This window comes from Biomphalaria glabrata, chromosome 14 (genome assembly GCF_947242115.1).
Source record: "Biomphalaria glabrata chromosome 14, xgBioGlab47.1, whole genome shotgun sequence".
NCBI classification, from domain to species: domain Eukaryota; kingdom Metazoa; phylum Mollusca; class Gastropoda; family Planorbidae; genus Biomphalaria; species Biomphalaria glabrata.
Window position 1 is genome coordinate 12,718,852 of NC_074724.1, and position 17,897 is coordinate 12,736,748.

Genomic DNA, 17,897 nt, shown 5'->3' on the forward strand with positions numbered 1-17,897 from the left:
TTAGTTTTGTCTTGAGTCGGAACTAAGTCTGCTGTGACTGTAGATGTGAATATGTTTATAGAGACAGACCGATGGACAAAGAAATAGATAGATAGATAGATAGATAGATAGATAGATAGATAGATAGATAGATAGATAGATAGATAGATAGATATAGATAGATAGATAGATAGATAGATAGATAGATAGATAGATAGATAGATAGATAGATAGATAGATAGATAAGTTTGTCAACTTAACTTTTGGTTTCTACTGAATCTTTGATTAGCCTAGTTATACCTTATTTAGTATTGTGTTTTGTTTTTCCATGACAATGTTCTAGAAACCTAACCTTCCTCATTATTCTTGTATTGTTCTTGTCGAGGCAATGAAATGTGAGAGAATTGTCTGCCCTGGAAATATATTGATTGCGCTTAGAATAACCACGCTGGGCTCAGGAGCGACCTTATTTGATATTAGATAGAGAATGTGTAAAATAGAAAGAGAAAGAGAGGATAGAGAGAAAATGAGAGATAATGTAAGAGAGGTTGGATGGAAAAGAGAGAGAAGGCACACAGAAAGAGAGAGAGAGAGAGAGAGAAAATGAACATATTTTTCTAAGTGCACCTATATTTTTCTTCAATTTTTTTTCCCTTCTAGATAAATCTACATGCTACTATCAGTTTACGGCATGTCTTGTTCTTATTTCCGATCTATGGCTGTACTCTTGATAACACTCTTCATTCCCCTTACCATTGAGATCTATGTCTTCATTTCACAGCACATTCTTATTGTGGCCCAAAATGATGACCCCATTGAGGCCCCTGGGTTCAAAAGGAAGATCAATAGGGATGATCATTCTTTCCAGCGTACTCTAATAGAATCCCAGAGCCATCAAAGTTGAATTTTCGTTATAATATATTATGTATTTAGTAAATTTATAGCACTGTCTCTCCGCCCCCCTCTCTCGCATTTCGGCAGATTAACATGTTACCGCAAGATAGATCGCTGGATACAGTAAAACATAATGTTACAGATGGTAGTCGCTATGGAATGGCCCCTAGAAGTATTGTAAACAGTCTTTTGTCAACACCTTCTATGAGCTGGCCATTAATTGTTTCCGTACCGGAAGAAACAGATTTAGTCCAGGAAACCAGAGAGCTCTGCCAGTTCACGTCAGACCAAGTAGAGCCACAGCATCTTGGGAGGGAGAACGTCCTGGTGACACTTACTAGATGACTTAGTGTGTGTAAGTCATTCATTGATTCGGAGCGTTTACTTTGTAATAATTGCGTGGTTCACTCTAGCAAGAACAGCTAGACGTTTGGTTTTGAGACTAACACAAGATTGAATAAGAAATACAAAATATATAAACAGAAAAGAGGAAGAAATAAATACGGGGGGAGGAGGGGGCGGTAGATCACATGATTAGGTCCATCCATTCAGAAATGTTGAGTAGACAGAGAGAGAGAAAGAGAGAGAGAGAGAGAGAGAGAGAGAGAGAGATTTAGGACAAAAGAAAAAGAACAAGTTAGAGATTGGGAAAGAGACATAGGATACAGAGAAAGAATGACCGGGGGGGGGTATAAAAAAAAAGGAAACTTTAATATTCCTTCTACTTAATACTGTTGATTTTTTAAATAAAAGCAATAAGTCATTTTCCCCTAATTTAGATGTACCTACGTCCAGTAACTAACAGCCTGCCACTATTTACTGTTGATTGGTTAAAGCAGACTTAGGTAATTTTATGTCTCTTTTTGTTTCCCCAGGCCCCTACCTACTTTTTTTTTATTTTTACACGCTTTTTATGAAACTGTTGCTTCTATTGTCTACTAGCGGGTGTTCTATGATCCCTTCAGATACAAGTCTTGTTAATGTACTGGGGCAAGTCATTCAGGCCACGCCGCTGCATCTGATAGCGAGTCAACCAAGTACTCGATACCATATGTTCACATTTCCTTCTGGCTCACATCTCCATAATGTTTTCACAGATCGATCCTGCCCATGTCACCCAGTTTTTTTGATAGAATATCGATGCCATTTAAGGGCAATCTGTTATAAAGAGCAAACATCCTGAAATATATTGAATCACTTTAGTATCCCAATGTTTTTTTCTTTCTTCTTTTCATTTCCTGCCCTAAATGTTTTGATTAAGTGACCTCACTTCTAGACCCCCTCTACCCTTTTATCTCGACAATATTTAGTGTTACGATATCAGAGTCTGTATGTGCTTTTTTTTAAACATTGCGATCCATATTCCAAGTCGGCTGCGAATAGACAAGTAGAAAAAAAAAACAATATAGAAATAGATTTTACCATAAAGTGCAATAAAGCGCCACCGACTGTGAATAGGTTGTAAACCTATTGATAGCCGATTGGGAATAAATACTTCGTTTCGTTGATTTTATATCCAGCTGAAGGACGTTACATATTTGTGTCTATCAAAGCTGCTTAAGCTCCAAGTTTCACACGGGTCTCTCGTGCTATTGGGAACTGATATCAACGTTTCACAAACTGTCGGCTGCAGTCAGCTGTTGTGTTTTTTTTCTGCCTTGACAAACACTTTTTGTCCTCTAGTCATTCGATCACTTAATGCACCAACATGTAGTGTGCAGAGTTCTTAGTTGGCTCTTCGCTCAGGACACACACACACACACACAAATAATATGTCCATACGATTCACACTGTCACGTTACCCTTGACATGTATGACTTTTCATAGAGCCTTGTAACAATAGGTGGCAGCATGGTATGAAATCTGAGACTCTGTGAATGAAACTTCTATGATAATGTACCAACAGGTTTGATTCCCCCCCCCCCACACACACACAACCCAACAAGTAGATCTCAACTGGTATTAGCACCAAAGAAATAGATATAAACAACATACAAGCAACGTTATTGGATACAATTTTAAAAGAACAATTTGCCAACGCTGATAAGGGAGACCATTCTTCTTTATAAAAAAACAACAACTTCTCCTAAGGTTTTAAAAACGGGATTTTTTTTTTGTTCTGTCCTAGATCCAGTTATCTAATGCCAACAGCTATGTCCTTATTTTCAATTAGAAAATAATAATAATATTCATCTTAAAATAAAATTTAAGAAATTAAAATATGAAAAGACTATAGCATAATTTTGTAAAGTATAATATAAGATTTTAATTTGAAATATTGTATAAAGTAAATACTAATATGGATATCAAATAATATACACACTCGTCATTTATTGTTTACAATATTTAATGATTATGGAAATTAGTGGCATCGTTTTAATGATTAATGTAACATTGTTTCCCCCTGGGAGTAGAAGGCCCCCTCCTTTTCCCGAAAAACTCTCCTAATTGACGGTGCTAACTTTGATTTGACCCCATGAAACTAAATTGATTTTTGGATTTATAAACTTTAATTTTGTTTAGTGAAAAAAAGAGCATGCATTCTCCTATAATTCAACACCAAATGTAACATTCTCTGATAACAAACAAAAAAGTTATTGAAGTTTAATCCTAACAGGAGAGTGAAATACAAATGAGCAAAACGAATAATACTATCGAAACGAGGAAAATAATTACGGAGAGAAAGAGTTAAAGTAATAGGAAATCGCGCAGCGTCTTTTTTTTTTTTGGTCGGGAAAAATCACGTGACAGACACGTTAGGAAATGACGTCATTGAAACTTGTTCTTTTTATTGACTTTCTTGGGTAGAAATGAAACAGCATCACATTGGTTTGTGAGGCTCTTTGATCCTTCTCCACGATTTATGTTTGTTACGCACATTGTCGGCCAGAGTAACTGGATTTTTTTGTGTGGAAATAATCTTAATCCCTTGTTCTAGGATAATAAAAGCCAATCTACTTTAAATAATCCAGGAATGGACTTGGTTTTTAAATATTTGCTGCATCACCCTTCTTTAAGTAGATTAGGCCTACTTACTGTTAGAATAGTTGGCAGAGATACTTGGATCTAGTCTTTCTAACGCAAATTGCAGACAGTCAGCTTTATTTAATTACTTATTAAACTCAGTTAATTCTGGTCCTGCGTGTTAGGATCTAACTAGTCCACACTTACAATTAATTATTTAATTGACCGCTCTAAACTCGAGCTGGGGTGTCATTTATTGGGGGAAAAAGGGACCGGAAATATGGGTTGCTTTACGTAATGACGTCATTGTTGGAGTCAATTATAGGTTAACTTAAAAACTGCTTATATAAGAAATGTTTTCCTTTCCGAAACAAAGACATAATTGTTAAGCCTAGCGCTAGAACAAAAAATGGGGCATATTGTCTGGAAACCGCACCACTGGCATGGATTGCGTAACTGATATTTACCCCCAACCCCATTTCCCCTCCTTTTAAACAAACAAGACACAGACGCTATAAATACCTGTATTGATGTCTGAGTTAGGCTCACTCGTGCACGGCTGGATCTAGACCAGTCTACCAAGATTGTCTCAAATATAGAAATATATTTATTTCGCGAGAGAGAAAAAGAGAGAGAGAGAGAGGGAGGGGGGTGGGGGAGGGAGGAAGAGAAACAGCGTAGAGATGGTTCCGTCTATTTCTAAATTGTATTGCCTTTCTCGCTTTGGAAAACACCTTTCTAGAGGTGAACGAAATCGAAGGTTGTTATGGCAGGAGCAGTAGAACAAATTTAAGTCTTTGGTGGAGTTCGATAGGCGGCTGCGGAGTGAATTCATCCAGGTTTGTTAAGAGGAGGAGGGTGTAATTATACACACATTTCTGCTTGGGGGAGGGGGGGTGTCTCACAGCGTGCAGACACGTCGTCTGGTGTGAGATGTTTTCTAGAATTTAAAAGATCTATCTTGATAGCACGTTTAGAGTGCGAGTGTCATGGCGTGAGCATGGATAGAGTACGTGTTGGAGGATTGATTTTAGTTTTTATTTTCCTTGCTGTAGATCTCAACTTCTTGGCATTTAGTTCAGTTTGCTAATTGTGAATGACTTAAGTTTGTTCATAGTGGTGTATGTTTTTGTTCATTCGGATCACAAGTACGGGTTTTCCTTTTTTTTTTTTTTTGACCTGGATTTAGAGATGTCACGTGTTTGTACAACTTGTAATGTTTTAGATCGACATAGCACTTATAAGTGTCCCCAGGTCAATAGGACATTCAAAGAAATAATGCTAAGGACAGATAAATGTGTGAGGCGAATGTAAACCTTTTTTTTACTTGATATGGTCAGTGCGTCTTGTAGCGTGTACATAATTGTTTTCCAAATATGGACACGTCAAGACTATATATATATATTTGTTGAATTGTTTGACGTGGATGGAACCCCCCGCCCCCCAAAAAAAAACAACAACACATTAATATCACAATGCTAAATGCTAAAAACATGACACTCCTTTTTAATTTGTACTTTTTTTTTTAATGACGGGCTCTTTTCCTCCCTTACGAATACCGGGCTCACAGTTTTTAGCTCCCCCCTTCCCCAATAAAACCATACATATTAGATATGATATAATACAAGAATGTGTGAGGCTCGTGTTTGAAATTCCCCTTTTTAAATTAGTTATCTTTTTTTGTGTGAGTTAAATCAGCATTTAAATATTGCCTTGTAGAAATATGCAAAAAAAAAAAAACGTACACTTTAAACTTTAGCTTAGAACATCAAGTTTATAGAAAACATTTATATATATATATATATATAACCCCTTGATCTAACTCTGACTCTATTACCCACCTTGGGAACGAGCCCTAATTGTCTGAACTACGTTATTAAGATGACTTTCCTTTTGGTCATTTCGAGCGCAGTCTTGAACATGTTCAAATATCGTCGCAGTTCTGGGCTCCAAGAAATCTAATGCTGAAATACTGTTTGTGAAAAGCAACATGTGCAATCACACACACACACGCATTCACGCTTTCCTTCACACACACACACACATCACATCCACACATTTGAGGAATCAATGGCCTCTGTGCCATTATCGACCCCCCCCCTCCCACCCCACCTCCTTTTTTTTTTACTTTTTTTGTTTTCTAAATTGTCGTTAGCAGAGCTAATGAAGAAAATTTTAGCACCGAACCAACCCGGCCTTCAGTTCCTGTAGCTCCGCCCGCCCCGACCTACCGCTACTAGTGAATCTCAAATCAATAAGCGGTCTTCAACGACAGACAGTGCTGACCCCAGTTCTCTTTCTTTGACTATTTGCTAGCCAATGGCTAATTATTTGTATCCAGACACGAACTGCGATGCTATGATGCAATGCTGCTACACGAGTTTTGTTGTTGTTCTAGTCAGTTATAAACAACACAGCACAGATTGAATTGAGCCCCTAGACCACGTTGTTAGAATATCACGTTATTAATTCATTAGCTAATTATGTTGTTGTTTTTAGTTTGCTTTAGTAAAGGGAGAGAAAGTGAGTCAAGAAAAGAGAAAGTTGATCAGGACGCCGATAAGGGGACATAACGCGCATCTGTTTCTGGATGAGTAGCCTCCACTTGTTGACTTGGTCAAGGGTGTTCACCCCTGGAACTCAGTGCTTCTAGCTTCGCCTTTTTGAATTAGTTGTAACGCACAAACGAGACCGGATTTCGTCTTATTTATAAAATAGTGCCTGTGATAACTAAATCTTAGATTTATTAAAAAACTTATCCTGAATTCCACTAGAAAGCACCTTGTCAACATACTAATATGATTCATATCAAAACCCAGACATTTGTTAATTTCAATTACCGGCACTGACAACATTATGTCTAGGGTAACAGAAGAGTATGGAATATCCGACAGACTTTAGTTTTCGTTTTTTCTGTTGGTTCGCTTGTCTGCCCTTGCGTTTGATCATATCATGAAAAGGTAATTCTTCCCCGTGGAACGGTCAGTAGATCAGTACTTCTTGGCTTCCTTTGATCATACATTTTAAGTCACTTCTCTGGGAGTATAGTAAATGTGATATTTTATGTTTCACCTAGTAATCTGTAGCGGTAGTGGAAACATTGACCGAGTTCAATGTTAGTTTGTTTTGCATATTTCGGATCTGTCTTCAGATTTGACGATAATTACATCCTAGCACACACTTCCGTTAGGACGACTGGGGATAGCAGCGGGCAGGGTTCGAATCCGAGATCACCGAACGACAGTCCAGAGCGCAAACCACACTTCCAGGCAGCTTCCTACATGTGGTGTATGTTTTCTAAGCAGAGTTATTTGGTATATAGTAAAACACATGAACACTGTTGAGTATTTATGTTGTATTTCTGATTTTTTATTTTGAACTGTATAATGGAAGTAACTCACACAAGGTAGAATGATATACTCATGAATGACACGCATGTCATTTGAATGTCGCCACTTGTGTGATAGTTTACCTCAGAATTAAATTTCTATTTAGTCTCGCTCGCTCTTGAAGTTTCTGATATAATGAGAGAGAGAGAGAGAGAGAAAGAAAAGAGAAAGGAATGAGAGGAAGAAAGAGGAAGAAAGAAATAGTAAGAGTGAAAGATTGAGAAACAAGAGAGGTTATTTCTAGAGTGAAATAGATGATTATTTATATAGAGAGAAGGATAGAGAGAAAAAGATACTGATTAATAGAGAGTGGAATAGAGAGAGAGAGGACTAAAGAAAGATGAAGATATGCTTGTGAAAAAAAGAGTGAAAAGCGAGGCAAGATTACAGAGATAAGGAAATAGACATAGAGAAAAGTAAGAGAGAGAGAGAGACAGAGAGAGCAATAGATAGTTATAAATATAGAGAGATAGTTAGAGAGACATTGAAGTACTACATACCAACACACTTGAGTCTAAACTATCAACTAAGTTACTGTTACTGTTGGGTATTAAGCTAGGGATATACCGTACCGAAGGAAAGGGAACGTGTTCCTTACAATTAGATTTAATGACTCGCCGTGTACTTTGCGCTATTGATTTCAAGAGTACGATGATCAACACCACTAGAGGCGCTAGGAATGGGTTAATAAATAGAGACGCTAGGAATGGGTTAATAAGCCTTATTTCTGTGTTGGAGGTCCAATGGTTTTGTTTAAACAAGTCAGGTGTTTTAAAAAAAATCACCTTACTTTGGGCTAATATAGCTTGTTTATTCGAAGGAAGAGAGAGATAGGAGAGAGAGAAAGTGATAGAGAGAAAGAGACGGAGAGAGATAAAGAGCGCAGACAGAGAGAATTATAGAGAGAAAGATACGAAGAGAGATAAAGAGCGCAGTCAGAGAGAATGAGAGAGAGAGAGAATGATACAGAGAAAGATACAGAGAGAGATAAAGAGCGCAGACAGAGAGAATGAGAGAGATAGAGATAGAGAGAACAAACAAATGAATGAGTTAGAGAAAGCCATGCACTCTGATAATGTGCAAGAAAAAGATTGTTATATTGAAAAGAACAAACCTTCTATCGATATACTTCCTTATTCGTATCTACATTCTTATCACTCCTTGTAACCGAATCTTCAATGGAGTTATAGCATCTTCTTATTCAATTGTGTGATTTTCATGATAGCAATTTCTCTCACTTAACAACCGCAATGCAAGGAAGCACAACCCGAAGGAGAATGGTTTATATAGGATTTCTCGAGTAATGAGTAAGGTTTCATGTGTCATCGAACTGAAGAAATCTAACACTAAGTTCAATGGAACGTCTTGTATTCCATGATCTGGTTAGATTATAATTGATTGTCGACTGACATACATTTCTCATGGCATGCCAATTATTTAGTTTGCGTGGCCATGTTTTGCGTGTCATTTATTTAATAGATTCTTTAATTTATAAAAGATATTACCGATGTGTCTTTGTGCACTGAATATCTGACTAACTAATGCGCTGTAATCTTCATCCATGCGTACATTTGGAAGTTTGATTGGTTGGCATTGTTTGAATAAGAAAAAAAAGAGAATACAAATGTTTTGTAGAGAAAGAGACAGATTTCGCGTCTGCTTGTAGGGTCTAGACAAGCAATAAAAGTGAAAGTTCATGGACAGACACAAGGTGGTAGATGTTCTGGAAGACCATTAAGATGTATTGAAGGTTTTGTTCTATGTATATTTCTTATTATACAAAAGTAGAGTTATGTTTGCTTTTTGACATAGTTTGTTTTTAGAATCTGCTGTGGTTATAAGGTTGAAGAAGTTCTTTCGAAGATTTGTGTTTCTCTTGTGCAATTATTCTTCAGGTTTTCATGTACGGAACTGTTCTTGACTGGTTTCTAAGTTTGTTACATTGGCATGCCTTGTCTGTAATTTATAGTTGTTTGCTTTTGAATCTATGTACTGTAGTGAGTTCGTTTCTTAATTGGTACACAGTTGTTTGCATTTCAAGCCTAGAAAAGTCGATATAAGCTCACGTTATACTGTTCAGTACTCTGTGTGTGTTGTTTACTTTTCGAAATTGGATTTTTATACATCGGATTAATACGTTACAACATAGATCGCGATTCTTATTCTGGGATTAATCATGTGATTGATGTATTCATTAATTTTTTGCTTTGTTCTTCTATTTATATAGTTTGAAAAAACATTAAAAGTCTTTTGAACAATAGTGAATATATAAAAGACAAACATTTATAGCAAGACAATATTATCGATTGAATAGTAATTGAAGAAATAACAACGGCTATAATCCAGCAAGAGAGGAATGGGGAATCTTTGCTCGTCCGGCGCTGAGAGATCTGAAAAGAAAGAGGAAAACCAATTACCAGATAAACCCCAGGACGGAGAGGATGAGGCGCTGCTGCCCAAGGGCGAAGCTGCCGTGGAGCTGAACGCTGATGGAGTTCAAGTGTCATCATCTGGCGGAGATGGCGGCGGATTAGGCGAGGCGTTGGGTGCAGCGCTAAGCCAGGGGAAGGCTGACGTGTCCGCATCCATTGAAACTGAAGCTCATCAATTCTCTTCCGAAGGACAGAGCGCCTTTACTAGAGTCGTGCAGTCTGGCAAAGAAAATGTTGAGACAGGGATTCAGCAAGTCAACCTTAGTGCAGACTCCGCCGCAAGTAGTGCAGCCACCATAGGTAACAATGTCGTTGAAGACGTCCAGTCAGCGGTAGAAGAGACAGTTACAAGCGCCAAAGCTGCCACGCAAGACGCTGCTGCTGAAGCAGTGAACAATGTGCAAGAGAAAATAGAGAACATTGCTCTGCAGGCACGCCAGCAAGCTTCCAGTGTATCAGAAAACGTGTCCTCAACTATCTCCACTCTAACATCTGCAGCTGTAAGTGGCGCACAATCTGCTAAGGAGGAGACTCAGAACGTTAGTCAGTCGATTGAAGCTGCAGGAACTGAAACCTCAAATCAGGTACTTTCAAACGCAAACGACACTGTCAGTGCAATAGATGAAGTTAATAAGGATATAGAATCAAATGCTCAATCTAACTTTGAGACTCTACAATGCACAGGAACTTCTCTTGTGAATGACACCAATGACTCCTTAGACGCTGGTGCCGAACAAGTTTTTACTTTGCAATCAGAAGCAGAGAAAAGTCTTCAGGATGACATCCTAGATAAATTCGAGGAGCTGAAATCATCCACTTTAAACACCGTGGAAAGCTTCCAGAAATCAGCTGACGAAAAATTGACCGAGACCGTTGATAATGCTCAACAATCAGCATCTGCAACTGCAGGCGATCTTATTAGCCAAGTTGAACAGTCTACAGAAGCAATAAGCCAGCAAGCTTTTGATGCGTCTGAAAATGTTAACAACGAAGTGATTGAGTCGGCGCAATCTGTTTCTGACAGTGTGGTGAATGTTGAAGCCGATATTCAAGAGTCCGGATCCAACACTCTTTCAGCTGCTGTTGATGCCGCTGATGATGCCTCCACCGAAGCTCAGGGCTTTGTTTCTGACAGCTGTCAACTGTTAAACGAAACTTCACAATCTGCTAGTGAAACTGTGTCACAAGCTGAAAACGTCTTAGCCGAGGACCAGCAGCTGTTGAAAGATGAGGCATCACAGGCAGTTACTAATGCTGTAGACGCTACAGTATCAACTGCGGAAGATGTTGAGAGGGAAGCTGCCAGTGCTATCAGCGTAGTTTCTGAGAATGCTACGGATTTTACTGAAGCTTCTACTGCGGTCCAAGAGAAAGAAGAATCTACCACACAAGAGTGCACTGAATCAAATACAGCCAGCTCTGGTATCCTCGACAATTTAAGCGCCACCGTACAAAACGTCTTACAATCTGGAGCTAATATTGTCCAAGAGAATATTGTAGAGAAGTTAATTGGTAATAGAGATGAAGCAGCTAATGATGAAAGCTTAGATATTAATCCTGCTGATGTAGAGGTTAGAAAAGAAGATAGTATAAATGAGCCAACATTTCTTGAAAAGGCGAAATCTCTCTTGGAGGCTCATAGAAACTCATTGGATGAGACCAAAACTGTTAGCTTGATGAACGAAACAGAGAATATAAGTGGTAAAGATGAAATGGAAGAGGCTGTCAGAGACGTAGTTGAAGGTGTTGTAAAAGAGGTCGAAAGTTCAGCCTCAGCCCAGAATTCTGATGATGTTGAAAGTGTTGAACCTACACAACAACCTGAGAATATTGACGAACAAGAAAGCTCAGAAGCTACCGAAGCAGCCCAAGAAGCCACTGCAAGGGACTTTGTCGAATCTATTATTGAAAAAGCCACGAGCCTTGTCGCAGAGTCTTTTAACAAACAAGATGATGAGACAGAGGAAGAAGTATCCACCTCCTCAGAAGTCAGCGTGGAAAGAGGAGAAGAGACCATGGAGCCGAAAAAGAGGGGTGTCATGTTCGTGTCCCCTCAGTTGTCCGAGCAGTCCTCTCTACAGCTCTCTTCGCCACCAGAGTTATCTCCTCCCGCTGTAGATGATCTCACTCCGCCTAGCGACAGTACAAACAGCAGCGGGTCCCAGAATGAAAGCGTCGACAAAGATGAGCTTTTTAGCTCCCCAGTATCGGCGCCCACCATCATCTTCAACGAGAACAACAACAACAACAACGTATTGAACAACAATACTGAAGAAGAGGATGAGTCCTTTCAGCGGGTCGCCATGGAGGTCACCACAAAGGCTGTACAGGATGCCATCAAGATTGTCACGGAGAACGGAACTGGCACGTTCCTAACCAACCCAGCTCTGAGTAACGATATCGGCGTCAGCTCACCGTCCAGTCCTGAAAACGACGAAGAAGAGATGACCACCACGGACTCCAGCCAGGTGGAGCGTGGAAGTCCCGTCTCTGATATCACCGACACCTCTGCTCAGGGCAGCGTTTCTGAGTCTTTGTCCAGCTACGACCCCGGTGCTGTCTTCCGCCAGGACGTCGCAAACCTCGCCGACCTGGTCACCTCCCCGATCGACAACATCTCTCCAGCCGAGAGCACATCGGCGGATTTCCCTGCAGCCCCTCTGAACGCCGCAACCTACAACGATCTCATAAACTTTGAGGAGTCTTCCTCCTCCCAAGCCAATACCCCAACCAACGCCGCTGTTAACAATACCTGCCCTCTGCCTCTGGATGATAACGAAGACCAGATCAGCAACGACGCCGACCCCTTACTGCCCCTTCCCTCCGAAGTGCCTTCCTCCCTGTCTTTTGACGACTTCAACTCCTCCCCTGGCAAACCCACCATTGTCATCAACTCCCCCGACAGCGCCCACCACACCAACGGTTCTGCAGAGGACCTTACGACGTCACAGTCCGAAGCCCTTATTTAGAACCTCATCAACTTTCTAAACTAAGAAAAAAATATATATTTACATATTTTACTATACATATATTTCTATACACTAACAGTATACTGTTGCCCGTTAACCAATAGCATTAACGTATTCGCATGTCATGGTCGCTCCTCAAGAACAAACGCTGGAACCTCTCGTTGAGTAGCTCTATGTTAGAGCCTGTAGTGTACAACAAAGACGTTTTCCTTTGTATCGAATGGACTAACTTAACATATGTTGTGAATGTAAGAACAAACTATTCACAATGGAATGGATTGCTAGAATGTGAAGCATTAGAAGCTGTCGACTTTGTCAATAGTTATACAAGGCAATGCCAAGGAGTACCGAACTACCATCCAACATTATTACATACTTACATCTAGTTTATACTAACAAGTGGTTCCTTTAAGAGACGGGTCCAAGAAACTGTATGATGAACTTGTAGCTTGTACAGTTCTAGAAAATAGACGTGAATTGCTTTTAGTATTCTAGTGTCTAACACTGCCTACACGGAAAGGATAAACTAAAGGTAGCCATGGTAACAGAAGACCATCCAGCAAGGCCAGGACTGACTGTTCCCGTATTGTTGTTGAAATAGGTGTTCATGTTAAGTCATGTGTTGTTGTATATGTCATGTCATCTAGTCCTTTTATGTCTACTTTGTACTGAAGCTCATTTTGACTTTATATATAAATATATATATATATTATTTTTTAAATAGTATTTTTTTATGTTTTTAAAATGATTTCCTTGTTTTAATTTGATTCAGAATTATTATTAACAAAAAAAAAAAAAAAAAAAAATTTGAGTTAAAAAAACGTATAACAGTTTGATGCAGAGTGATTAGAGAGAACATTTTGAGTGGATTTTGTCCTGGGTGCCCAACCGTCGCCCCGCGGCGCATATGTCCTCTTCTGCCAACAATGGATAATGAAGCCACAGAGGCTCACTTTCAGGGAAATATTTAAGCGGCCCATGACACAGGTGTTGGAAATTTATTTAGGTGCCGTGAGGTGGTGCTATTGCAGACCTTTCGAGAAAATTGGGTGGCCGTGTTGTTAGCGCTTGGGACTGTCGTCTTGATGGTCCCGAGTCCGAACCTTGCTCGCCGTCACCCATTGCCGTCCTGTTTGAGGTCTGGGATTGGACGTAAAGAATCTTTAAATCTGAAGTCACGTCTTCAAGTTTCAAACTTACTATTATGAGTAGAATGTTAAGGGGAGAGAACAAATGAAATGTATTTTCTTTTGTTTAACTAATGTCGGTCCTTACAGCACCAGCAAATATTGACTAGCAAATGTATATATATTTGAACTTTGATATTGAGTTTTATTTCGGAAAGTGTGTGTTGCTCTAAAAAAACAGATTATGTTCTTGTATTATTCATTTGTATGACGAACAATTTTCATTTGGTTTTCTGATTTTCTTTGGATTATGACGAAAGGGCGTTTAGTTATTTGCACTTTATATATTTGCCAGTATTATATGTATTATACGCTGCTTCTTTTTTGTATAACAACTAACATACAAATTAACAAGAAAAAATATGTATTATAATTTCTTTTTTAAACTTCGGAAATGCTATAAAAATATACTTATGTAATTTAAAAAAAAATAGGACAAATAGTCCTTTTTTTTCTTTTTTTTTCTTTTGGAAATGCCATAACAGTATGCTTTTGTAATTTAGGAAAAATATATAGTAAACAATTATATTAAAATATATTTTCAAAAATGTAATTTTTCAGTTGACCATGTGCAATATTGTCTAAAGCCAGAACGAGTTGATAGGTTTTGTACAGTTCATATTTTTGTCTATTTTTTATTGTCTGTTTGAATTGCTATGTTTTATAGAGAGCAATTAGGTGTGTATATATTTTAATTATTTAAGTTTTAAGTGCAAAGTAATGAATTTAGGGAGGCACGATGTCGTTTATGCTGGTACATTTAGATCAGTGTAGACAGTGCCAGTGTAGTGATAGCTACCTATTGACTAACGTCGTTTTTTACCTGCCATAAAAACGCCTTCAAACTATGTTGTCGTAATTGCAAAACGTTGGACACTAAACTGTAAGGTTACCGCACTTGCTTTATACACACTTCTTTGAAACACTCTTCTTGTGTAATTATGATTGTACAATATTGTGAAATATTTTTGGAGAAATTTTAAATAACTAAATACCGGTACTACTAATTAAAAAAAAAAAATAAAAAATTCCCCTCTTAACTGCTGATAGCCAAATCTAGTTTGTTTTGAAATTCCTATCACGTGTATATTAACACTGTCGAGTAAAATAGCTCTAATGGTGTTTCTATTTTAATCCAAAATAAATTATTTCAATAATAAATTTTGACATACCGGTAGTATTTGAGTCGAATCCTTTTTTTTTTTCCATTTATAGTTCAATTAGCTGATAAGTTTGCTGAATACAGGGGATTGTCAAGTAAAGATAGTCACAGGAATCTGCTCCTTGGTGACGTGTTGTTGTTTTTACGTTAAGCATTTCAATACGTACAGTAAGAGAGACAAAGAAGAGAAAGAGAAAATGGGCAATAGGGGGGCGATGTAATGGAGCATAAACAATTTAAGATAGTGAAAAGGGGAAACTTTGTGAGAGGTTTTGAATATTAAAAGTCTTAGAATCAATTATTAGTATGCTATTTTGAAATTTTGCTGGTGCCAGCAAAGTAATACACATGACTTTGTGTTACAAGCATTGATCTTCAAATTAGGATTTGGCAGTGCTAGGAAGTACACAATATTGTTGACACTAGTGTAATCAATACTTTCTTTTTCTCTATCGGTACACGGAATGCATCATAGACTCGAATTTAGACACGTAATTAAAATGGCTCCGGTAAAGTCGAGTGTACCGGTATTATAAAATCATGACAATAATAATGTGCAATATTAGTTTTTAAATTTAGTTGAGTCTACTATTTGATGTGAATTCTGCTGCTAAATCATTTGTTAGTTCAATGTAGTTTGTTCTAAAATAACACTATGTTTCTCTTTCTCTAACAGTTTCCCTCTGTTTTTTTTTTACCTGCAAAAATTTGTATTTTTCTGAAATTGTTTGTTCTTTACGATTGTCCTTATAACCAAGCGTTCAATAAAACATACTTGTATATTTGCTCTATCTTGCCTTTCTGAGTTGTTGTCAAATTAATAGCAGATATATAGAGTTATAGATCGACTTCCTCACCCCAATAATCCATCTCTCTCTCTCACTCTCTCTCCCTCTCCCCACCCCCCCCCCTCTCTCTCTCTCTCTCTCTCTCTCTCTGTCTCTCTCTCTCTCTCTCATAGACAAACATGTCACTGATTTTATTTCGACATCTTTCCCCTGTACATACTTGAAGTGCCGGTACTGTAGTTAGTGTACCGTACCTGACAATGTCTAAGAGAATCAACAATGAAAATTTCATATATTCTTGCATTCTATAGATTTAATGATCAAATGGCTAAAACTTTATGCAGAGTTACAAAGAGCTTAAAGTCTCCTGTTTAAATCTCAATGTTAGGACTGCAAGTTTTGCTTTAAAAATCACAGCCATTGAATGTCGACCCTGGGAAGGTACTGGGCTTTGTCCGGGAGGTGGGGGTTGTCTGCGAAGGTTTGATTTGTGATAGGGCAAAGAAATTGTGAACATGTAATATTTACAACATACTTTTTATTAAATTAATAAATTATTACTATCTAAACTGTGAATAGACCTTGGTTTTAATGATTTAAGTGAATAAATTTAGCTCTTGTGATACTAAGGGAGAATAACTCCTGAGGGATTACTGGCACTACATGCCCTAAATTGTGCCGAAGTGCCAAAAAAACCAAGATACAAATACGCAGAAAAAAGAAGAGAAAGCAATATGCAGTAAGTAAGGGCGATAAAATGGATCCTAGAAAATATGCTAGATGATTAAAAGAGGAAGCTCGGAGGAGATTTTCAACTAAATATCAGTAGAGAAATTATTGAAAGCTAACTAAATTAAAAAAAAAGAAACTGCACTTTTTGAGTTGGAAACGTAAGAATTTGGAAACTTGATTCTGCAGTGCACAAAGTTTTCGATCCCCTCAGAAGTTTTGAAATACATAGCTTAATATTAGACAGGAGACATCGAAGACTTACCCCATTGTGAAAAGCTCCAGGAACATTATACTGGCTTTAAAAACGGCATCTTTAGAAATAGATTGTCTTAGCAAACTAACATGAATATATGTCAGCAATATCGTGTAGATCTGGAAGGGTAAATATTCTTTCCAATGTATCAGATAAATAACGCATGTTGTTAGTGTGACGTTTGCCCTGATTGCATTGACAGCATACGCAATAGGCGACTTCTTACCATGAATTACAAAGAAAACAATATATGTGAACTTTAATTCTAAATAATAGTAAAAACTTTTAACCATTGGTAACAATTAACGAATCTTATTGAATAGTTTCGATCGCATTAAATTGTATACTTATTCTCTTTCACAAAACTAATATAGTATGCTGCTTTCGCTCCCTTGATTGTCTTACTCTAATATCCTGAATCATCTCTCCTGTTTTAACCCATCGCAAATTTCTTTTTGAAAACATGCAAATAATTTCACTTATCTCCCCTAGTACTCAGCAGACGTGATGTCAATTTCACTTATACATGTGTTTGTGTGTGTGCGTGAGCAATCCACTTTCCCCCCTCCCCCTTCCCTTTCATTCAATGTTTACCTAATGGCTTTGTTTTAACATGTTAACATTGTATCTAATAATCTACTAACTTTGTGGTAAATAATAAAAAAAAAACTATTGTTTTTGTCTTGCACTACTTCTCTGTATCCATATATAACGTTTTTTTTAAAAGTCAGTCTAGTGTTCATTTGATTCACTCATGTGTTTATTGATTTTTAATTTAGTTACCCGTTGAATCATTTGATTCATTCATTTTGTCGATTCATTTTTCTATTTAGTTACCCGTTGAATCATTTAATTTAGTGTAATGTTTAATCTAATTTAAGTCATTTTTTAAAAATGATTTCTCAGAGTCATATGTTTGAACTTAGACACAATTGAGATTTGAATGATTTTGTGTGTGTGTGTGTGTATATATAGAATATAAAACAATGAATAACTAAATAAATTAATACAATGTCTCTATAGTTCGTTGTTTATTGTTACATAATATTGTCTTTGTTTTTATTGCTGTAAATAATATCCTATCTACAGTTAGCAAAAAGAAAATGCTAGAGAATTTAATGATTCAAGTAGGAAATGAATCAATACTA

The 17,897-nt window shown here is 37.6% G+C and overlaps 2 protein-coding genes across 20 annotated transcripts in view; both read left to right on the forward strand.

Annotated features, from left to right (window-relative positions):
• Nucleotides 1-17,102, forward strand: part of LOC106073891 (dentin sialophosphoprotein-like) — a 46,365-nt gene extending 29,263 nt beyond the window's left edge. For 6 of the 7 annotated variants that reach the window (XM_013234556.2, XM_056010584.1, XM_056010583.1 and 3 more), the window contains exon 2: nt 9,454-17,102. In XM_013234556.2, coding sequence (XP_013090010.2) covers nt 9,583-12,627 — 3,045 coding nt within the window. In that variant the 5' untranslated portion in view covers nt 9,454-9,582 and the 3' untranslated portion in view covers nt 12,628-17,102. The remainder of the gene's footprint in view (nt 1-9,453) is intronic. The other variant, XR_008774768.1, reaches the window with a different exon arrangement.
• LOC106073892 (abnormal spindle-like microcephaly-associated protein homolog) overlaps nt 1-17,897 on the forward strand; it is a 122,446-nt gene that overhangs the window by 61,817 nt on the left and 42,732 nt on the right. The window lies entirely within an intron of this gene.